Below are 25,015 nucleotides of genomic sequence, written 5' to 3'. Positions count from 1 at the left end.
ATGGAGAAAATCTAACCCCACCCAAAGTTTGCAGAAGAGTAGCTATACTCCAAGAGAAGCTGTACTGGTATGGAGCATAAAAACCAAGTAAAACAGTACTATTTTTGCTCTCTTATTTTCATCCTCAGTCTCCTCCCTTTGCCTTTTTAATCAGCACCCAAAACAGACCATAAGACAATCCAGCCTACTTTACAGTTTCAGGCAAAGAATATGTCCTGCGCATAATCTGTAAAATGCATTAACTTTTCTTTACCAGATTTTGGTGTTTATTCTGTTCAACATTTCATTTAGATATTCTGCAGCTCCAACAAAGATTAGCTTCAGAAGAATCATTAGTACTCCTAAATACCAGCAGCCTGTTATTTCCTTCCAGAACACACAGCTCTTACCTGTACATGAATAATCATCAATGCGTATATATCCTGTTTTGCAGACACACATGAAGGATCCTGGTGTATTTACACACATGGTGTTCTCACGACAGTAGTGCCGCCCTTCAGCACACTCATCAATATCTGTGAACAAGGCAAAGAGGAGCACAAGTCAAATTCAGCAGTATTTCTTGCAATCTCTCAATATACTGCTGTTCACTTCCATCAGTAGTGGGCTAGACTAAAGAGTTATTTAAATACCAGTGCATTTTGGAAAGCTTTATGGCTTTGTCCGTTAAAAAAACTGTTTGAAATATTCAAACAAGAGAAGCACCACGAGTTTCTGTGAACAGCTGTTAGTGGAGTTACAAAGATTACACTGGCTTACATCTTTTTGATAGGCCTCTGATGTTATTCCTGTGATTTAAATAGAACAGAAAAAAAACAAACCAGGGTCCCAAACAACTGACCAACAGCCTCAGCACTGCAATGGCATCCATCACTGCACCCTGTGCAGTCACCTCAGTCATCAGTGCACATAACACACAACTATATACATAACACATGCCTTTGAGCTAACAGAAACTATTGGCTAGAAAGAAACTGTAAGGAACATGGTAAGATCTGAAAATACTCTGAAATTTAGTATCAATGTCTCTTAGAACAATAAAGTAGTCAATCAGTATTTTAAATATATATAAACACATGTATCTGTATCTGAAAACATCTACATACATATGTATATAGACACATATACACACTGTACCTGAAAGGAACCTGTAAGAATCTCATTCATATAAAGATCTGCTCTGACAGAACAAAATGCAACTTGATAAAATACTTGTTGGGGCAGAACACCTGTTGCAATATAAGGTCCAAGAGCAAACTCCCCACATAAATGACCGTAGGCATGGAATTTAAAACCTAGTTAGTTTTGGTATTCTCTTGGGCTTCAAAATTAGACATATTTCTTGTATCAGGTTCAATCTTGTATCATATTCAATGGGAAGACAGAGAAAGCACTACAGATAACAAAAGACCTTCTGTGTAATATTATTTTACTGCAAAAAACTGTATTAATTTGGAAGTGTTCAGTAGCACACTGTTCCTGTAATAGTAATGATAAAGACATCATTACTGAGATGCTCAGTACACCTATTTATATTGTCATGCAATGTGTCACTGAACCTTGATACCAAAGTAAGCTGAAAATCAAATGGGCGGATTGTTGGCTTGTTTTCTTTCCTGCTCATCAGTTTTGATTTCTTTCTTGTTTTCAATGATGTTTATGGCTTTCAGTGTTGAAAATAAAATTGCTGTGTGGAAAAGCATATTGTTGCAGAGGCTAATGATGGCTCAAGAAAAAAGATTGTATATATAAACTGAAATCAAAGTTAATTTCTTAATGCTGTGGTGCTAAACGTCAACATTCTTAACTCCTGTACTTTGCTCCTGCTTAGGTTGTATGCTTATACCTCATTTCTGTCTTCCCTGTATCTTTAAATGAAGAGGAATTTACTAACTGCATTCATTGACTGGTCCTTTTTTCCCCCTTTGCACTTTTAGAAGATAATTTGCCTTCCTGTATGAAACAGTTTGACACACTGAATATTAGTGATTCTGTCGTAAGTTCCTAATTCCATTCAGTTTTGAAAAAAAGAATTTTCCACAGGTCCTCTATGTATTGGATTCTGCTGGAGAAGCTGAGGGTAGTTGGCTACCAAACATGAAGGTGTCCACTGCAAAAGAATTTCATGGCTGATATATTTTGGCTGGCTTCCTTCCCTTTACCCTGTAAACTCTGCAGCCATGTAAACTCATGCAGGTGTATTAAGGTGCTAGCTTGGAAAAACTAATCTTGCAACTTCTATGTACGTGTACTTGCAGAAATGAGCGTGTATTTACAGTGAACACAGTGAGCACACTAAGGATCCAAACACCTTTTTGGAACTGCATCTAAGAGTGATGATCAAAAAAAGCTTAAACTATCATAAGACTACCACAGCTGGTTTTACAGAGAGAGTGAAATAGGGTACAGATCTCCTAACTTACAGATGTTCTGCAGAAACACAAGTATGCAGTTCACAAAAGCAGCCAGCAGTTACAACATATGACTCAGCCTCTACAACAAATGATGCAACTTGTGTCTTTCATAATGCCAGTTAACTACATATTAAATTAATTGTGTTGATTCATATTTAAGTAACAACATCAGTCTTCAAGTAATTAGAGATCCTATGTTCTCAGAATCAACAGACTGCCTAGAAGCCAGCTCTGGCACCCTCAGAAAATTCTACTTAAAAATCAGTGCTTCAGAACCATTAAATAGGACTTTCTGAAAACTATAATGATGATTGCTTTGGCAGGTAAATAGCCACAGGAGACCCAAAATGCCAGTGGTTTTCATTTTGCAGGGAAAAACTTAAAGCTCCTTTGATTCAAACCTCCTAATTTAGAAGTGCTCTAAATAAAAGCTTTCACTTTGCCAACATACCACATATTGAGATTTTGAAAAATGTTTTATTTATAATCGTCTTTTTTTTCGAAACCTTGCTTGTTCAACTGATACAAAAACTGTTCAGGTTAACTTTGCAGTGTTCATTTGGACAAATCTGATGTACTGTTTTTTTCAAGCCGATTTGCAAAGATATTGCTCACGTTTTTTAAATGTTCACTAGAAATTAAAACTCCCATCCAACTCTGTTATTGCTACTATCACAAGATTATATTACATGGGCACCTAAAGACCCTCTACACCATGGACACAGAGCAGATAAGAAGATGCTTTTAAAAACAATTTTCAACTTTAATACTAAATAAAGATAATTAATACAAACAAGGGCAAAAGATCAGTCAAATTACAACTAGTCACACAGGGATTGACCATACTAAAACCCTGCAATTCCATTCCCCCTTTGGCATTCCACATGTGAGCTTCATATACATTAGGTTAAGGTATTACAGATTAAGGAGCATTGAACTAGGGCAGGGAATGAGCCCAACATCTGTTGACTTTCGAAGCTACCAAAATAAAAGCCTTTTCAACCTGTTTACTGGTTGAAAACAGTAATGTAGCCTTTTATTCACTTGTCATGGTGTAAGCCCAGTCAGCAGCCAAGCCATAGGCAGCCACTTGCTCACTCTCCAACCAGTGGGATCAGGGAGAGAATCAGAAGGATAAAAGGTAGAAAAGTTGTGGATTGAGATAAGGGCACTTTAACAGGGAAAGCAAAGGCTGAGCACACACAAGCAAAGCAAAACCAGGGGTTAATTCCCTGCTTTGCAATGGCAGGCAGGTGCTCAGCCAGCTCCAGGAGAGCAGGGCCCCATCACATGTAATGGTTACTGGGGAAGACAAACCCCATCACTCCAAATGTTCCCCTCTCCCTCCTCCTTCCCCGCACTATATACACTGAGCATGATGTCACACGGTCTGGAATCTCCCTGTGGTCAGTTTGGGTCACCTGTCCTGGCTGTGTCTCCTCCAAACCTCCCAGGCACCCCCAGTCTCCTCCCCAGAGTGGCAGTTCAAAGAGCAGGAAGGGCCTTGGCTCTGTGTAAGCCCTGCTTAGCAAAAGCAAAATCATCTTTATTATCACCATGTTCAGCAAAAGTCCAGAACACAGGCCTGTACTAGCCACTGTGAAGAAAATTAACACTACCCCGGCCAAAACAAGCATGCCACCTTTAGACAGAAATGCACAACAGAAAATCTTGTGCATTTCCATATCTAAGAAATCCTACAACATTTATCCTTATTTCCTTCTGCCAAAAAGCCTAGTTAGCATATTAATGCATATTCAGGTCTTACTGTTCAGTCAGTAAGATATTGAAGTCAGTTCAATAGGATGAATGCACCACTCCAATGGCTCTACACATTCAACAATAAAGACTTGTGTGCTTGAAGTCTGTGATGTGATACTGAGCCACCAGCTGTGATGTACTGACAACAGTGTAGTCATGGAGATCATCAACCTGCTCTATTCCCAGTGGAACAGATAAAAGGGGCACCTCTGGGAAAACTGGTTAGTGCAACAGTGTTTGGAATCTGCACTTCAATGATTTATTTATACTTGCAAAAAAGATCAAAAACAAGAAAAAAAAAACCCTGAAAAACCTGCCATTCTTTATTCCCCCAAGCAGTCAAAATTTATGCAAAATACATAACTGAAGAAAATGTTCCCTGTATCCCTTCCTCCTGCACCCTAATGTGCTTGCTTCCCCAGAGTAAAATTCCCAGTTATGTTTCACAATCCCATTAATACGAGGAGAACTTGACCTGCAATCTATAAATCATTGATGACCAAAGCCTCACACTAACAAAGCCTCTCCTTAGGCCTCCCTATGCATCACTGCCCTTATCCACCACAAAAGCCTGCCAGAACAAATGAGTCTGCTACTAAGTCAGTAATTATCAGCTGTTAGGAGAAGAGGCTACTCCCAGAATTGAGGATCCTTTATGGATAGTGTCCACCACCAGAGATCTCCCTGGTCACACTTAGAGAGGTATGTGGTAGCCAGGCAGATCACTGGTGTTAGACACTATCGAGTTGTATGGGAAGTGCTGGAACTCTTGCAGGATTTTTTGCAACAAATAACATTAACTACCCAGGAAGAAAGGGAACAGGAACACAAAAAGCTTTGTTTATAAAAACACCTGTTTCATAAACACATTAAAAATTACCCTGAATAGAAGAGCAGAGTAGGTTAGACCTACAATTTAGAATAAAACAAATAAAACTCCCATGGGTTTTATGTTAATAAAATATGTCTCCACAGCCTATAAATATCAAGCACCACATTTACCTGCTCAAGAGGCTAATGTTTTTTCACCTCTCGCACAACTTCGTCAGCACACTTCCATCCTGATTCTGAGGGCTGCACTGGTAAGAGCAAGGGCATCACCACCCTCTATTCCTGTGAATCCTGAGCCTCTCCACTGAGAATCCCAAGGATGGATACCAGTAACAATGAGCACAACATAGGCCTTTCAGGCCCTTAGCTTTATCACTAGCAACCTGACTCATACAGAAAGAGAAGCAGGGAAAGATTGAGACTCTTCTCTGGGCCCTGACCTAGAAAAAGGGCATCACAAAATCGGCAGATGCAACAATTAAGGGATTATGAAAATGAACAGTGACCAATCACAGTAATCAATACCATTAAAAAGGTAAATGAGGATTTAAAACCTTTAGAACAAACATAACCTGTTCTGCATCTGGAACAGGATCACAAAGGAAAAGAAGTTCTGCCCATTTACTTTCTCTTGTCATCCCTCCACCAACAAGTCCTACTTTTTCACTTTCTACCTCTGTCATCAAGCTTCTCTGCTGTTTTCCTCCTGCAACCACTTTCTACCCAAGCTTAGTCCTGCCTTCAGATGTTGCTCAGTCCTCCTGTACTCAACCCATCCCTTCACTCATCAGCTCTTACTCCTTAAAAGAAAAAGAACAGAGCATAACTTTGAAGCAAGATCCCACCAGCTTACCCATCTGTAAAAGTATTGGGCTTTTTTATTTCCACCACAAAACACTACCTTCCCAGCTGCTCAAATGTTTAGTATGCTAAAACTTCCTGGCTCGTTGCTCTAATAAAAACATTCCCAGTAGGGTTGCTCACACTTCCTTGACTGTGTTTCCAAGCTCCTACTCTCTTCAGCTTCCCTTCATTTTCACCTACAGCCTGGTTTCAATATCTTGTGTGTTTTGGTTTCCATAACATCATCTTCTATGCATCTCTGTCTGTGTAAACCCTTTCTCACTTGCTGTCTAAGATGACAAAATATCTTGGGGCCCTGGCACAGCCCTTGCTCCTCCTCCTCCAACTACTATTTCTAGACTCTCCATCACCTGTCAAGCCTATGGTTTAACTACTGCTGCTACCTCCAGTCAGTCACAAAACAATCACTGCACTTTTGTTTGTTTTGTTCTATCAAATCCACTGCAGCAGTTTCTCCAGCTGACATATTCCACAAAGGATATAACCATCAACTTCAGTCAAAATTGTGTATTTTTTCACAGTGCCCCACATTATTTATTCCAGCTGACAGCACCACCATAGTTGTTATCACTCTTACCCTCTATAAATAATTTTCAACTTTTTCTTCTCTTTATAGCCTGTGCCTTTGGTGCTACCAACAGCCAGTAAAAAACCTGGCTCCAACAGCAAAATTATCAAGAGGTAACATGTATACAATCCATGTCCAGAATTGTTTTTTGCTCTTGGGGAGTTTTATTATTTTTATTTTCGTCTGTCTTTCTAGACCTGTGTGTCTCTCCTCCCCCAAAGAGAAAAGCACTACAATCTAAGGAGTCACAATTAATCTAGCCCTGTGAATCAACTATAAGAACATACCCCTCATACTGAATTAAAGCATACAAAAATTACCTCAAGCATACACAAAGACCAAGAAGAAAAGAGTAAAATAACTTTCCATTATCCCCACGATGCTGGTCCCAAAAAAGAACTTGGTCACTAGCAAGTCATATAGCAACACATAGGGAGGGTAAGAAGAATTGGGCAGTGTATATTGATTTTTACTGAATTATTCATAGACCTGTAGAGAAACTGGGTGAGTTGGATTATCACTGTCAGCTAACACTCTTGTAAATAAAGATGTTTTTATAATTTGACTAGACTGATAAAGCATTAATTAGACTAAAAATAAATTTGAACTGTTGGTTCTTCACACAGGGTGTGCTCTTTACTAGCCCATAACTAAACTGCACAGATAACACATATTGGACACATCTTGGTGCTTTTCCCTTCATTCTATTTGAAATCTCTGATCTTTGCTTAAGTTCATGATTTCTCTGTCCATCTTGTAGCCTGTGAAGAGGTCATCAGGACAAAAAATACTTGAAATAAAAGCCAAGCATTCAAGGTCTACATTCCTTCACGAAAGTTCTATATAGCTTTGCAAGGACAAAATTCAACATTACAGCATTTCAGAAATATCATTTTTAACAGTACAAAGAGTTGTTTTTATTTCAACTTGCCCCAGTTTTTGGAAAAGAAGACAGACTGTTGAGATAAAACTGTCCTTGTTAAAACATGCAGGAGGAGATATTGTTCAACAGCTACTTGTGAATGTGAGAGTCTTGGAAGAAATTGAAGTCTTTATCTCGGTCTTGTGAAAACATCACTGGACTCCACACACATGATGTAGATTTAAAAATACATATCACAGGACAATTTTTAAAACAAATACTGTCTGCCATCATGGAATATTTTACTTGGCAAACTGCTTCTTCTTACTCTTTAATATCTTATAATTAATTCATATAGTTGTGTATACGTGACAAAACAAGTAATTATACACAGTTATTTGTCAGACATGAAAGCATCCCAGGGGGCCGTTCCTTAGGCTCTAAATAACTAATCTGATACAGTTGCATACTGAGAATAAAAAGGATGTTGTATATGACTAATTAGTCAATTCTGAAAATCAGAACAACTTACTGGCACTCCAGCTCATGATCCAGCCCTCTTCAGCACTGCACTAAGTTAGAAATAGGTCTTTAAATCTGAATTGTAAAATAGTATTTTTCCTTTCTTATCTAAGTATGACAACTTCTCATAATTTTGAGCTGTTAATGTCAAGAATTTCAAATACTTGCCGCTCATCATGTTTTTGTTTTCCCCTATTTTAAAAGGGTAATAAGGAGCATTAATATGTTTATACAGTGATTACAAATATCTCTTGGGTTCTTCTCAAGAAGACACAGCACAGATTGTATTGCACCGGTGTATTTTAAAACTCCCTATTGGAAGACAGTAAAGACAGGACCTGTAAGCAGTGGTAAAGCTCCATGTGTGGGTTAGACTGTATTTGGGTCTAAACCATGCAGCATATTCCTGTGAGCTACCTGGTAGATTACTGCCTCTTTCACAGAAAAGTGCTGATATCACAACTCAAGTGTCTCTCAAACTGTGCCAAATGGTTATGAGTACCATAACAGACACAAACACTGTGGCTGCTATTGCTTTGCACTCCTCATGAAAGAATATTTATTTTAAATTCAGTTTGCCTTAATGCAAGGCATTTCTTTGTTACAATTCTTGGGAGTCCAGCCCTTATGCATTGTTAAGACGTGTCACACTTTTCAGTAGTCACCTCCCAGCTAACAGTGAAAACTGGACCAAAAGTAAAATAAGAACAAAACTAGGCCTTTATTTTCTTTTCTCTTTCACCTGCAGGTCTACTTAATTTATACAGAAACTTTCACCTCAGTTTCTTATCTGAAGACAAATTACATCCTATGTTTTTATTGCTAGTGGAAAAGGGCTGCTCTCTGTGCAATAAAACCTCTCCTTACCAGATACTAGTAGAAAAGTTTAAAAGCGTTTTCAAGAAGCTCCCTTTATATGATTAGTTTCAGCTGTTTGTTTTTTCTTAATTGTAGTAACATCATTTTCAGTTCTGGCTATGGCTGGATGATAGAATCATTCTGAACATAACAAATGCTGCAGTAAATAACATCAAGTAACACTGAATCTCATTCTACAATTTGTACACATACAAACTATGCCACTGCTAAAAGTAGTGGCAAAATCTGTATCTCAGGGTGAACTACAATTTATGAACTGATGTCAGGGATACTGTTTGTGCACTTTAAGTTAGAAATAAACTTCATTATTTTCTTCAATTAAAGCTATGCCAGACAAGGAGGATTGGTCCTACTCCAACACACACATTAAAACTGCTTTTCTAATTCTTCATATTAAGATTTCTTACTAGCATAACAATGGAAATAAGATGTCACTTAGTGCTTTTGATGATAAAAAATTAATAATTGATAATATATTAATACTATTTAATATTTTCTTTTCCTATTAATACAATTTAATTAGTTTTTAATAGAAATTTGGAAATAACATTCTGCCCTCCTGGAGTGAAAATTTTTCTTCCTCTTTTATTGGTTTCCCAATCCAGCTCCAAATAACTATATACTGACTCAAACACTGCCAGCTGATGGAGATGGAAATCTTTATTTCTTAGCTATATGTGATACTATTGACACTTTTCACTTCCAAAAAATACTTTTTCTTTGAAGAGGGATGTGTGAGTAGCCTTCCCAGGTTCACAAAGCTGACAGTACTGTACAGCTTTTAAGTAGGACTCTTACACAAAAAAAAATGGTGCATGCCATGAGGACAGCAAAGCTAGCAAATAGCCCAGTACTGTCTATTAAAAACCCAGAGGGCTTAATAGAATATATTCTAATATTCTGAGGTTTATTTCCATTATGGAAGTCTCTTACTTACACTCTCTCAATATTACGCTTAAGAAAAAAATATGTTGTTGATAACTGTACTTGGCCAGTACAATTTAACACGTATCCCACTGCAATTTGATTATCACTATTTATCCTTTATAGGATTTCTTCTCCTCATTACAATCCATGGAAGTCAGATTAATTTTAAAAATGTACTTAATTTGTAATCCAGTAGTTCAAACCAGCAAGATTAACAAGAAGATTAACAACAGATTGTACTAATTAGGTATGTGAAAAAGCGCAATAATGATATTGTTGGGGAAGAGGGTTAAATAATGCATTAGTATTTTTAAGCATACACAGGGATAAATTAGTAAATCTTTCCAAACAGAATAATAACACAACTGTGAGCTAAAGGACACCGGATAAGATGTAACCAAGTGTCATTTCTGACATGCTTCAGAAATCTCTGGCAATTTTTTGTCTAAGACTGCTTACTTCCCCCTCCACTGACAATGATTCCAAATCAAGCCAGCTTATTCAAAAGCAGATTTCTCAACTGAAAACCTTCTCCCCTCGAGGGACAATCATCAGTGAAGCTGATGTAATTCTCAAATCCAGACAAAGTCATTCAGTCTTTGGTCTAATTTCATGTGCTACACTTGAAACTGGGACAAACATGACAACAGCAGAGAAACTAGAAGAGTTACTGAGGAAAAAGAATGAATTAGAATATAAATGGAAAATTGTTTCACAAAAAAAATTGTTCTAAGTTAACTATGTTGTATACTGTGTAAATAGCACAACTAAATTTCCAAATATCAAAAAACAAACATTACTACACACACACCCATAACATAAATTTGTGATGTGTAGAGGGCTGAACCTGGTCAGCAATTTAGCACCCAGCAACTACTTTCTTGCTCAACCCTTCAATGGGATGGAGGGATTAATGAAAAGAGAAAAAGTGAGAAAAAACACTCATGAGTTGATATAAAGACCATTTAATAAGTGAAGGGAGATAGGGAAAAAAAAGAACTCAAAACACTTTCCAGCAGACTGATGTCCAATCAATCTCTGAGAAACAGCCACACTGTCCTCCTGTTTTCACTACTGAGAATAACATCATAAACCTAAACCACAGCACCACATAGGCTGCTACAAAGAAATTTACAAAAGAAATTATCACAGCCAAGATAGATATGTGATGTAGAATAGTCTCTGCACCAGGCAAAATCCTCTTGATAAAGAAGTAAATAACAGTTTTCTCAGGTCATGTTCTTTTTTGATCTCCACAAAAATTACTGTATTCTCCTGTCTTTTTTTCTTAAGCTTCCTCTGCTGTCTATTTAATCAGCAATCCTTGGCAGTACTTCTGAACTGGAATCAGATTTTGCACAGAGATAGTTAAAATATGCTCCTCTAGATGCATCAGATTACCTCAGTAGCCAAGAGTCACAACCTTTATCCTGAAAAGCCTTTTCAGCATAACTCCACCATCATAAAAGCACTGGGTATTGAACACTCTTTGAAATATATTCCAGAGGGTAATCTTCAATTTGAGAGTACTGCAGATGTGGCCTTGGGAAAAACTAATTCCACATCACCAGAACACCTGTTTTAGTAAGCTGTTGATGTTAGGTAGGATGCTGTATTAAAAGCACCTACACCACTTGGGCAGCACAGCATAATCCATACACAACCTGCCCACAAAGTATCTCAATCTGCATAATAGCCTGAGGCAGAAAACAGATTTAAAAGTATTTGGAATATGTTCCATGGAAGGCTTCCATGTATAGCATGTAAATTAAGAAATACCAGTTCTCTAAGTATTGCTTTACACAGTACTCTGAGGGAAAGCTAAATGTGATGTAAATATTAACAAATATTATTATAATATAGCAGGAAGTTAGCCACCATAAAAGTATCTAGAGACATCACATAGCTTTGGAAAAACAGCGGTGCATTCTAGGACAGAAGCCAAACTCTTCCATCATTCAGGTAAAATTTATGCAGCTTTTCCAGACCCACACTGAAACCAAATTTAAGTGATTTTATTTTTGTTCTTCTCCTTAAGGAGAAGTTCTGCAAATGGGAGCATCATTACTTCTGTTTATTCTTTCAATTTTGATAGTGCTAGAGTACAAATCAGGATTGTGTTTAGTGAAACTTGGCTCTAACACAGAGCCAATGACATCCAATTTTGCAGTATATCTGAAGTTTGTGCATTGCAAACACACAAACAGCTCTCATATCTATGTCTCTAGCCATTACAAAAAGCCTTCTCTGAAAGGCTTTGTGTTAACATTTCTATGCCTGGCATTGCTTGCAATTAAAGACAGAATAATAGCGGAGTGAAGAAAGGGCATCCACTGAGAAAGGGAGGTTGGGACCATTCCAGCCTTTCAAGATGAGGCACAGGACTCTGAAAAGACTTGGTGTTACGCAATTGCTATTGTGCCCTTTGCTGTTAGTTTAGTATATAAAGGAAGAGTTTCTTTCCAGAAATAAAAACCTCTGCTCAAAGAGACATTTGAACTGGAAAAGGGATAAAGTAATAAAAGTAAACTCCAAAGAAACATGGGTATTTTAGTCCCCTGTCCCTTCCACAAAAACAATCTTAATGTTTTAATCTGTAGCCTTACTTCCCATCCTTCCAGCACATGACCCTCACACTCAGTCAGGGATGGACAGCCAGGACCAGGTCTGGACCTGTGCTCAAACGTGGTGCCAGCACTGCAGCTACACCATGGCACCAGCAGCAAAGCCAGGCTGGTTTGCCTGTTGAGGCAGCTTCACCTCTGGCAGGGAGAATCTCTTGGGAAATGACCCAATCTCCTGAGCTTTGCTCATGTGGGCACATCTTCCTGGTGTAACTTGCTCCCATGACCTTCAACATGAGCAAATGTTCCTGTATCAGGAACACCAAGTAACAATTCAAAGTCTTCAAATGTAATAAGCAAAATTAATATTTTTATGTAAATAACATGTCCCAATCTTTTATTCACTTATGCATGTTCTCTGAAAAAAGTTAAGCAGATTCATAATTACCACCCAGAACCAATGTAATTTGCCCATACAGAAACAATTGGGCCAAGAAATCTGCTCCAAAAATTGTCATATTGAAATCAGGTACTGCACGAACTGGTAAATCCTCTTATAATAGGAATGCATTGGCTTCACATATGATAATCTACTGTGTCCTCATTAAACATTTCCCCCACAATGCTGATAATAAAGCTTTTCCTTTTTTTGCTTATGGCATGCCTGAAAAATTACACATAAAGCAACAGACTCTAATGTGAGAGACATGGAGATCACTAAGAAGGTGTAATTTTTTTATTTGCTTTCATTTGGCAGAGTGACAATAGAGCTGCAGAAAAAAAAAAACCAAAAACAACAAACTCTTAAAGCCCCTAAATTAATGATAACTCCATTTCTCCAGTGACTCCCTCAGATAGGGAATGGCTGATGAGTTCCCAGAAACACAGATCCACATCCTAAGCCACAGCAGTCTCCAGGGACTGTGGGATAAAAAGTGGTTGATGCTACAAGTTTCACAGCAGGTCCTGATGTCAGATACCTCCTGGAACATGATGAAGGGCAGGGGATTTGCTTCTGTAAGATTTTTAGTTCTTCTCAAAATCAGCTTACATCAGAGGGCTTACCATAAAAATTAAGTAGAGATGTATATAAAGCTGAATTAATTATATGCTCCTTTCCTGAAAACAGCCACAAATTCTCAAAGGCAAGTCTACAGATGAGCATTCCCACCAATGCTAATGCAGCTACTAACTCAAGCAAGCTGCAGGCATTAACTTTGGCAGAGTTCAGCCAAAGGAACAATCTTAAAAGGCCTCAATTTATCCCATTTATTGTGTCACCAGGGAATAATGCAGGTATTAGGTGGGACTGCAGAGTACCTTAAACTACATCTACTCCCAGATGCTTGGCTTTCAATGTAATCTGAACAGAACTGCTTATTAGTCAAAGCCCATCCTGCTGCCAACACTTAAGCTTTATGGTAAGAATGGCCTGACAGCAAACTCGTGTCTTGTGTTGACAGAATCAGGGTTTTCATGAGGCAGAGCAACAGTTAGCACAAACACTGAGACTGCAGTGGCTTTCACTGCTGGAGCTAGTTCCTTTCACCTGGTGATGCTAGATTGTACAGATGATTCTCTTCTGATTAAGTATCTTGTCGTACCAATAGAGCAACTCAAATAATGAATCTTTACTCAGTGTGATTAACAATACTAAAATCTAGTCTGTAGCATTTCCTACTTCCTGGAGAGAGAGAATAGGAACATGCAGCAGTGAAAAGAGAAACTAGATGTTACACTAATATATTTTTCAAATGGTTGAATTTAGATTGCCTAAGTATCTGAATATCAGGAAAAAAAAGGCAAATTTTCCTATGCAAGCCTGCTTCTAATTCAAGACCTCAGCCATATTAACTGGTCACCTCCATACTGATCAGATTTTTTTAAAATTTTCTTTTAAAGAACTTAATTGGAGTTATTATTTTAGTTGATCAACATGCTGCACATTGTACTGATTCATAAACGGATAGACATTCAATACAATGAACTCACTCATCCCACAGGTGATATACGTAATAAACAATTTATACAGAAGTGCTAAGCCTGTGCACAAGGCATCACCTTCACAGTAGGCATTGTCCTCTCGAAGGGCTCGGAAGCCATCCCGGCAGCTACAGACTGCTCTGTCCTCTAGGTTTCGGCAGACAGAATGCTCCATACAGTTATGTCCTTCAGTGCAAAAGTCATGGCCTGTACAGAAACAAGCATGATTGAGGGTTAAAAAGAATCCAGGGATTACAAAACATACCTGTCAAAGACAGTCCTATCTTTTTCTCAGTTAGGTCAAAGAATACCTTTCTATTGTCTGTGAGATACAGAAAAATAAATTGTACCAAGCATGAAATGGATGAGAGGAGTAGTAAAGGCCACCAGAACAGACTGTCTTTGGGTCTTCAATTCAATTACAGGTTATAGCACTGATCTGAAGCAGCTGGATAGGAGGCTTGCTTAAATCCCCTTACTGTCTCCTTGTCATTGTTAATTACTTTTACAGGACATGTCTTAATTATATAGTTCTTGTCATTTTCTTTTTTGTTTGTTTGTACATTTATAAAAGAGCTTAACAGCTTAGACATTCAGCATCTCATTTACTAGTGATATTACTTTTAGCACTTTTTGTTCCCAGGTGTATTTATAAAATCCTTCTATATTTAACCAAAAGTCTTTGATTAACATTAACTTGTTTTCCTTTACTCTCCCCTTATCTCATCCCTTCCTCCACTAACTGAATACTCTTCCCTTATTGCATCATTCTTTCCGTTACAGAGAATTTTATTTTTAAATCTCACCTGTTAGCATCCAAATTTCCTAATTTTTTCTTTTCCATTTTTCCTGAGTGTGGCCATTTTGCACCCTAATTATAAATTTTTAAGGTAATGAAGTTCTTTTCCAGGCTGGAAAATTTAGATTGAACCTTTCAACTCTGTGGGTTTCTATTTAATTTTTTTTCTGTTTGCTCTCATGAAATGTAATGATTTGACATTGTTGAACAACATTGGCTGGTTCTAGCAACTGACGAAGCTTCCACAGTTCCCAGATCTGTATGTAAAGGTGTGGAGCTTGTCTCCTTCCCCGTTTTCTCATTAATTCTGTTCATTTCAAGTTTCCTTCTTTCACTGAAGTATTAATTGATCAAGCAGCAGTAGTGCTTTCCAATAATTACTTTCTTCTCTCAAAACCACAGGAGACCTTGGGGACATGGGCCAGGCTCAGGGAGCCAGGACTGGTGTAACAGCAACAGCTCCAGAATGCAAGCTGGCATCAGGCTGCAACACAAGGCTTTTGCAAAATAGCAAAAAAGTATTTTTTAGCAGTAAAAATTATTAATTTCATCATTCCACCTGGTTTCCGCTTCATATTTTGCCATGCAAGAGCTTCTAACCCTAACCTCACAGAAGCTTAGTTAAACAAGGACCCCGAGCAGGACAGTGGCAGCAGAGATGCTTGGAAGTCAGGTCAAAGTATTTTGCACCTAGACAGCTCAGGAATAGTATGAAGCAACAGGAATGAAGCAAAAGACAAGGAAGCACAATATTCCATAAAGACAAAATGTTTTAGTACTGAGACCCAGTGACACGGTTATGATAGAAACATCACAGACCTGTTGTGATATGACAGACTAATGTTTTTCTTCCTCCTGCTGTGGGTCGTTTCTCTTACCTGAAGATATTCTTAGGTAATGTTACTTAGATATTACCATTCACCACAGCTACCACAGTGATGACATCTAACACAGGACATTATGGAGCAAAACTTTCTACACTTTAACTGTGCTAGAGGGTCTTCAACACTCCTTGATGACAGCAGAACCATGTGCATCAAGAGCAACCTCTGGCCATGGCAACATCTACTTTTTGCCTTTTTGCTGCCCTCCTCATTGAATCCTGAGTTCATAGAAAAGCAAGAGGTTTATTCCTGGATTAACTGGCCTGTATTGGATTGCATCAGATTTTGACATTAACAACTAAAATACATGTCATCCAGAAGGCACGAGGGTTTTCATACTGATTATTATTGTTAAGATTGCAACACTCATACAGCAGCTGTATTAGTAAACAAAACACATGCTGCTGGATAATAGCCTACAGCAGCTTCTTGTTTAAAGAATAAGCTCCTCACCTCATGAGAAGCCAAGCTAGCATAGTTCAGGGAAAATTGAAAATATTCAGAAAGCAATCAACTGACATATATTAAAATCTTCTAGGTATAACAGGCATGAGAAACATAGAATCCTTTTCTCTAAGCTAGTAAAGATTTTATAGAAAATTATCATTAAAAAATCCTTTTGGGCTGTGACAGACTTGAAGACCTGTTTTAAGTTCTTCTACTTTCTTATCGCTCTGCTTGATGCCATTAATCATATCCTTCATGTTTGTGCTGAGCAGCACAGAAATAGCCATAGCTGCAATCATTGCTGATGTCTACCTAAAATCAGTCCAAGAGCCTAACACATTCCTTCATGCCAAATATCAACACATTCCTTTATGCCAAGTATTAATTTATCTTATTTAGCTGTAGAAGAAACAGATGTAGCTGCTTGAAGATGCAAATGTTAATAACTTTGAAGGTACCAGTTAGTCCAGATCAAAAGGGTGGGCCAAGGACCCAGAGCACTTCCTACATCTCTCTCCTTTGGCAAGGATCAGACTGGGTGCAACATGCAAAGGTGCACAGCATACAAAAATACTATGTTCAACTCCAGAAAGGTGAACAAGTTACCCAAGTACTTGAACAACTGCACAGTACAAACAGTTCTCTGAAAGAGATTTCTCAAAGCATCCCAGAAAGATGCTGGCAAACATTAATATTTCTCCAGTCTATTTAATCTGGACACTGGAGAGAGTGCAGGGCAGAAAAATCACTATATATATATATATATATATATATATATATATATATAATTTCTTAGACTTTCCACCCATTTTTGGCTGGAATAAAACACAAAATATTGTTTTACAGAATTTACATTACTAAACATTTTACAAACAATTTTCAGATGTCACAGTGCAGTTGTTACTTATTCAGCTTCCAAAGATCTACAGTGATGATTGTGCATAGGACTGTCATATTCAAAATTATCAGAAAAAAAAAAGTCTATTTGTAATCTATAAGAATGAAAGATTACACTGAGCTTATACATATATCCTGCTATTACCTTACCTTTACAGACTTTGCAGCAACTGTGAGATAAGGGGATCTGTTGAGATTCTGGGCAGTTCAAAGCTGTACAGCTGTCTTTTGGAATTCTCTGCATTTTGTGGTCCTGTTAAATTGAGGTAATTGATTAATACAGTGAGATAGGAAATAAAGCAAGCTTTAACTTTAGTGGAGTTTCAGCATTATAATGTACAAAAAACCCATGCGTAGGCCAAAATCCAGGTAGCCTCAAAAACCATTTGAGAGGACAACAGAGCACAATAGAAGCATCAGGAACTCTCCTATACCCAAACCTTTTTAAGCAAGCAGAAGTATGGCAAAAGTTCTCATTCTTCTCTTATCCTAGCTGTCAAGTAATTTGCCTTAGAAGTTTCTCTTAGCATTATGCCTGAAAGTGTTACAATTATTTCTCAAAAACTAAGGCAGCAGATTCCAGAGTCAAGGGTCCCCATAATGAATACCCTAAAGAAGCTTGTTATATATACAGAAAGTAAAATAAAACGACCATCTCTGGTCTCACTGCTGTGGCAGTAACATTGAAAGCAACTGGCACTGAGTCCCTGTGAGGAAAGAGAGGGTTTCTCAGCTAAGTTTGGATCAGGCATCAGGAAGGGTACAATACTATGAGATGATATCTAAGTATCTTCAGCACTCAGTGCAGGTCACGTTAAGGCGCACAAAATGCTTGCCTTAGAACCTGGCTACCATGGGTACAGCACCTTTAGGCTTCCTAGGCCATAAATAATCTATCTTGCAGTGCTCTAGTCATGATAGGGCACAGAAAGAAAACAAGGCAAACAGCAGCATGTCCCTCAGAGGCATCTGCCATAAAATAAGCAATGTGGTTCAAATAAGACCTCAATGAACTCAGGACCCTTGCAATTCTGCATGCAAGAAAAGTGACTAAAACAATGCATATACCATTGCATGTATGTGTGTACTACTATTATTATTCATCTTGCATTTAATTTTAAATCCTCTTTAAGCATGAAATATAAAGATGAACGTGTACACAACAGCCAATATCAAAATTACTGCTCAAAGTTTACCTTAAACAATCTTGAGAGAGGAACCAGATTTAATCTTATAATACAATAAAGCAAATCAGACAGAGATGTGCTGAACACCAGAACAAACAAAACCAAACAATCCCATAAGCTAAATTAACCTTTGATAGAAATAACATCAATTAGGGTAGTCACTTTAAATTCACTTTAATCTTTTATCACCAAAATTTCACTTTAATCTTTTATAAATTCTAATTTGGAAGATAATTTTTCATTCACTTATTTATAATATTCAGAGAAGTGCATGCCTATAGCATGCACAACTGCAGCAGACAATAAAACAAAGCATGGCACTTTTAATTATATCCATACAAAATGAAAAAATTCCACACATTGCCTTGATAACATCATTGCAAGCCTTCAAGCATGAAACCAGTACCTGTGCCATTCCTATTAATTCCTCTTGACTTGAAGTCATTAATTATATCCTTTTATGAGAACTCTGGTAATAATAATAAAAATAATGCCCATCTATGAATTCCTAACTGACCAACAAAGTTGACAGTATATGGATTTCATGCTCTGAATTATCATTCACGAGGCTGTTCAGAAGAAACCGTGTATTTCAGTCCTTGAAAAAGCAACACTTCAGTCAGCCAAAGCTGCTGCTTACTATTTCTACCAAGACAGTGAGGCAGCCTACCAGAAAACAAGTCAAATCAACAAAACACAGACTAGCCCAGCCAACAGAGACTTTTTTTTTTAACAGTATCACAATTGCCAGCAGCAAGGAACACAAGGCAGCATCACGTAACTTTTGATCCTTGTTAATTATATCCATTGACTACTCGTGGAATTCATGTCCTGGGTGCCATGTTGAAAATAAAAGCTCATAGCCCTAAAAAGCCCCTACAGCTGAATCAAAAATTATTTCTGATAAGCTTCTCCTTTCCATTCTCAAAAGGGTTTCAAAGCCCCTACTGCAGGGATTAGGCTCATAAAGATTAAAAACAACAGCAGTTAGACAAGAGTTCCAGTTCTTCTTTGTAAGATACACTTTTTAACAACTGTATGAAAATATCTGGGATTTCCAGAAACAGGTCTGATGGACAGCTGCATGGCGAGAGGAGTTGCTCATATTTTTCTCTGCCCTAGAAAAGTGTGTTCAGGTTTTGAACTCCAGCCCACAGCCTGCAGCTCTAACCAGACAGGTTTTTTTCCCCCATCCCTCCCCTGAAGAGACACCACACAACTCTCTGCATCAGTTTGTGTAATTCTTAACCCACAGCTGTCCCTGGGATATATTTTGCCCTTAAAGTGTATTTGTGTCCTGAAGAGCAGCTCTATTCATGCAGCAGGGCAAGACTGACTCAGCATCAGGTATGTTCTGTTTACAAATAAAAACCCCAATCCTACCCCATTTGTACCCCTAGAAATACCAGATACCAGTGTACCAGCTTTTTTCCTTCTTTTTCCTCTAAGAATGATCCAGAATTCCAAACTATGTCCCCATCACATTCGTGTATCTCTTACACCTGAACACATAATTTTGAACAATAACACTGCAGATGGAAACATAAGGTAATCTGCTGCTGTTTCATTACTGATGGTGGGGATGACACCTAGGGAAGAAAGAATGCTGCTTGATTGTCAAGCTGTATCATCAAAGCTTGCAGCTATGCAAAGTAAATTTATTTGCAAAAATTTGATGTGGAACTCAGACAAAATAAAAACGGGACCTATTAGATGCATTTTCTGTCACTTCCTAAGGAACATCTGTCTGTATTTCAAAAGTTTCTTTCAGCATGACTTTGATATTTCTAACATGCAAGAATTTTTATTCCATCAAGAGTATTCTTACCTTGCACTCAAACAGAACACAGTCCCCTGAGCTTGAATATACAGTTTCTCTTTGTCCTTCAAAGTAGGTTCTGCCTTCAAATACACACACCGCTTCAGAGGGAAAAAACAAAACAAAACAACAAAACACAGTGATTTTGTATAAATGTGTTGGCACACTGCTTATAGAATTGATATGTTTTCTTAAAGAGAACACCATTTCAAAATTAAAATACTGATTCAGTATAGAGAATACTGCAAGAATATTCTAAACCCATCTACGGGACTCTTGGATATCATAAGAAAATAAATTAGAGGAGAAAAAAACCCACAAAGTACCCAAAAAAGCACACGCAAGTAGAAAGGTGAAGCACGTTGAAGCAATATGAGGTACAGATAACTACTGAGATGGCAGAAGAGTGTAGAAGAGTTACACCAAGAAAGGTGACTGCCTGCATCACACTTCAGGGGTGCACAGGAAAATGGAGCTGTGAGAGCACCACCAGTGGCATTAATACATAATTAGTTTCTTGAAGAGGAATGTTGCATGATGAAGGGTGATCACTGAAGCCACATGTTTATTTGTTATCACAGCCTTTTGATGTTTTGTCACCTCACACGGTTATTTAAACATTATGGATTTGTTTAATCTTGATTATCCCAGTTCTTTATCATTACTGCTGCAACATATTCAAGTATATGAATTTTATTGTACTGACATTTAAGTAACTGACTTTTCATGACTGTATATTTTTTAACCCCCAACAAAAACAGGATTGAGTCTCCAATGATCAAATGACAGACGGATGTCACTAGGATCGGTGTTTGTCGTACCATGGCCTTGGTGCCATTCCTACCCCCTGGCAGCACCAGGTTTTACAACAGCATGCTGACACAGCTCGTACTGGATTGCTCACTAAAGCTCCTATTCAGTGTTTAAGACTTACATAAAATGTCTTCACAGCAAATTGTCCTGCCTTTTTTTTTTTTAATTTAATGGTTCCATTACTGCAATTACATTATGCAAAGTATAAAGGCTGAGTAACATAACTGCTAGGTACAGAAAATCAGATGTCTGTCTCTGTTGCTTAGGACACAGTCAAGGCTCATCAAGTAAGCATAATCATGAAATAACAAGAGTAGGTTACAACTTTCAAGTTCCAGATTACATGTTAGAGGTCTAATTTTCTAATCATTGATTTAGAGATGCAAATCAGTTATCCTTTCACAGAGAGATTTATCTATTCTGTTTAAATAGACTGTAATTTGTAGACAATATAAAAATATCTAAAAGTACAAGACTTTTCATTTTATTTATTTTTTAGTTTGAATGACCTATATGAATTATTCCTTTTATTTTCATTTCTACTTTACTTTTCATTTTTAACTTGTAGCTCCTTCTTATTACTTGGTCAGCATGTAAAAAGTCTTGGAACTGATGATGAAAAATAAGTAATGGGTATAGCAACAAAAATGGGGTTTTTGAAATTCAGAAATATTAGTTACCATTATGTTATAAAATATAAACTATCTTGTGTGATACAAGCATCCAAAGTGCTCTCCCAGTCCTTATCTCAACTCACATATCCCTTTGTTACATTTTCTCTTCCCTGTACAGCTGTGGAGGGGAGTGAGAGAGCAGCTTTGGGGGGTGCCTGGAGTTCAGCCAGGGTCATCCCACTACACCCAGAGTGTGTGACTCACAAAGAGTCATAAAAGCTCAACTGTGTCTCTTTCCTCTCCCCAAAACAAACCCTTCTAGAAGGAAGTACATGAAATAATTCTATGTACTTCTTTACCAGGGACTAGCAGATCTTGGATCTAGGCAAGACAAGTCAATCATCCAGTCATATATATCACCTCCTGTGCATTACAGGCCATGACACAAAACTGAAATATTCAAATATTCAGCCCTTCCCTTGCCCCATATATTTCAAGTTTCTAAGAACTACACGTGACAGGAAAAAATACAGTATAGCAATGCCTGAGGATCACACAATGGCAATGAACTGTTAACACATCCTCATGTTCCCAACAGGCAGACTATGACTGTTCACAGAAATGGCAAAAGACATCAAAATCGCTGTCATTCTATCTTAGAAGAAAATATGTCCACTGAATCCAGTCTCCTTACTAATGGCAACAAAATTGATTCTTCAAAGAAACATAGAAAATAACATACACAGAAGCAGCATCAAAAGAACACACCAATCTAGTGTGAAATCACAAAGCCAGTTTTTAATTTCACCAACAGACTTTGGAAGTCTTTGCATATGAAACCATTCTAATCAGTGACACTATCACAAATACTTGCTTTCAACAAGAAAATCAGCTCTTCTCCATAAAGTCTTGGAAACAAGAAAAACTTAGAAATTCTGGGTCTATGAGAGATGGCTCTGCCCAGATGGCCCTTGACCCTTTCCCATGTATCTTCACACACCCAAAGATTGTTCCTCAAAGGTTAGAACATGGCAGCAGAGTGTATGTTTAAAGCCTGTGTGGGTGCCAGAAATTTCAAGCACAGTTCACATGCCCACCTCCACAACCACAACACTTGGCCATCATGCAGCTAAGAAAATTCTCTCATCCATAGAGCTCCCCTAAATAGACAATCCAAGCATTTTGCTGTAGCCTTGTCAGCAAGGTTATAATGCCTCCAGGTGTCAGGGACCTGTCTATATAGAATGATCAAACTATGAGAAAAGAGAGAAAATCCAACAAATAACTGCCCAATCAAAAAGAATTAATTGAAACTGAATTGAAAACCTGTTAAACTGAATAATCTAAGCACAAGCTTAAGCATGTCTTTTAATGGACTGCTGCTCTCACTGACAACATTCAAAAGGGATATTTCTTCTTAAAATCATCAAACAGTAATACTTTCCTACTAGTGTTCTCTAATACATGAAGGATCCTGTCATATTTGGGCATCTCCTTCCAAAGGATGCACTGAAGCTCTAATTTGGAGTACTACCACTTGGTTTTTTCTTCTCAACCATGCCAAAAAACACACAGGCACTTCATCCACACCAGTAGCACTGGCTCCGTGTTTACTTACCATGACAGACACTGGTGGGTTCAGCAATGTTGTAAGTTTGCCAGTGCACACTGTCTTTTCTTCTCCCAATGCTGCCACAAATGCCTCTTTTTCCCACTCTCTTGCCAGCCCACTCCCCTTCCACTGCCCACTGAGGAGGCATCCTGACAAACAGTAAAGGGCAGATCTGCACCAGGCTACCTGGAGGCTTCTAAAAACTTTGTCTGGTTAGGTGAATATTAAGCACACTTGGAAAGATTTCTAGAAAGACGAATCTACTAACTTTTTTCTGCACGCCTTTCATCCTAAGACATTGGCACCCAGATCCCAGGCAGTGTGGAACAGAATGTTCCTCCTGCCTCCTGACAGCAACTGTCACAGCCAGTAAACATCCCATGATGCTGGTGATTCCTGTCTTTAATTTCCTTCAGAAATAAAAATGTTTCAGCAACATGAACATCTGGACTAGTAGTGTGTAATTGGAAAAGTCCAGTGAAGATTTAATTTCTGCTTGGCTAGATGCTTCCCAGGATATTTTGATTAGTTTGTGATTGGTATCTCTCTGGGGAAGTGTATCATCCTTCATCTTCTTAAATCCTTTCATTCAATTCACAGTCAAGACATTACCCGATGATTAGCTGTTCCAGATCTTGATAGTTATTGCCTATGTAGGATTTCATCTACAGCTGAATTACATCAACCACTTCCTCTTCCCATCAAAATTCCACATTCCCCCAGTATCTAAAATAATATATATTGTTCAGAACACAGGTTTCTAAGAAGATGAAATGGGAAGCCTACAAAGCCACTTACAAGTTTGACTACTCTTGATGTATTTGTATGCATAAAGTGATCAAATATTACATTGGTAAGCATCTGTGAAAAAAAATTATTAGCAAGGCCTGCTTATATTTACATAGCTGTATTAATAATACAACTACCCTTGAGTATTATTTAACACATTGTGATGTCATGGAATCTTCTCCATGTTCCTCTAGCAGAAGTAATCTTTCAGGAGCCCACTTGCTGTTGAGTTTGTTCAATGAATTATCAACAGTTTGTTAAACTATCCCTTCTCTTCCACAATTCAGTCTTCTTCCCATTGGCCTCCAATGATACTTTCCTTTTGTATTATTATAACTGTCGATGCAAAATCCATGACTCAGTGAACTCCTGCCTTCCATTCACTGAGTTCTCAGGACGCCAAGTAGTACATTTTCTCATTTCTGCATTTATCACCTTCACTGTCTAGATTGCACATGCCTTCCCCTGAGGAATGTACACTTGCATGTACACTTCCCTGTGGTATCTCAGCTAGTTTGGATTCAGACTTATCACCAAGCAAAAGCAGAAAGTTTAGCACATTTGTCAACTCCTCTAACCACTTTAATTTCTTGTATTCATGGCTGCACAATGAGATGGAATTTGCAGTTTTGTGATATTTGTCAGTAATTATGAGTGGACAACCCAAAAACTGGTAATTAAGCCTACGTTGCCTCATTATTTGTTCACTTATGTTGGTCAGTTGGCAGGGAGGAAACTCACCCAAAATTATCTCACACAAAAAAAACCTCAAACCTGTCTCATTCATTTAGTTTTCCAACCTCCTCTTTGGAATCTCTTTGATTACATTTTCTACTGTTCAGAGATTAAGGCCTAGGCATTGTGTAAATCCCATTAATCCTACTTTGCAAGCATATATAGTGCAAAACCACAGTGTGGCTTTATCCTTAGAAGTACACACAGAGATAATCATCACCTTCCCTGAATTTCTTTCTTTTGA

General features: G+C 37.9%; 1 protein-coding gene across 1 annotated transcript in view; it reads right to left on the bottom strand.

Annotated features, from left to right (window-relative positions):
• Positions 1-25,015, bottom strand: part of LOC131592270 (protein NEL) — a 138,176-nt gene that overhangs the window by 64,160 nt on the left and 49,001 nt on the right. The window contains exons 10-13 of the mRNA XM_058863675.1: positions 20,218-20,309; positions 17,353-17,455; positions 14,254-14,382; positions 390-515 (exon numbers count right to left, since the gene is read on the bottom strand). Of these exons, the coding sequence (XP_058719658.1) occupies positions 390-515; positions 14,254-14,382; positions 17,353-17,455; positions 20,218-20,309 (450 nt within the window). The remainder of the gene's footprint in view (positions 1-389; positions 516-14,253; positions 14,383-17,352; positions 17,456-20,217; positions 20,310-25,015) is intronic.

Source organism: Poecile atricapillus, chromosome W (genome assembly GCF_030490865.1).
Source record: "Poecile atricapillus isolate bPoeAtr1 chromosome W, bPoeAtr1.hap1, whole genome shotgun sequence".
Lineage (NCBI taxonomy): Eukaryota > Metazoa > Chordata > Aves > Passeriformes > Paridae > Poecile > Poecile atricapillus.
Note: the sequence above shows the minus strand (reverse complement) of the source record. Positions and strands in the feature narration are given on the sequence as shown.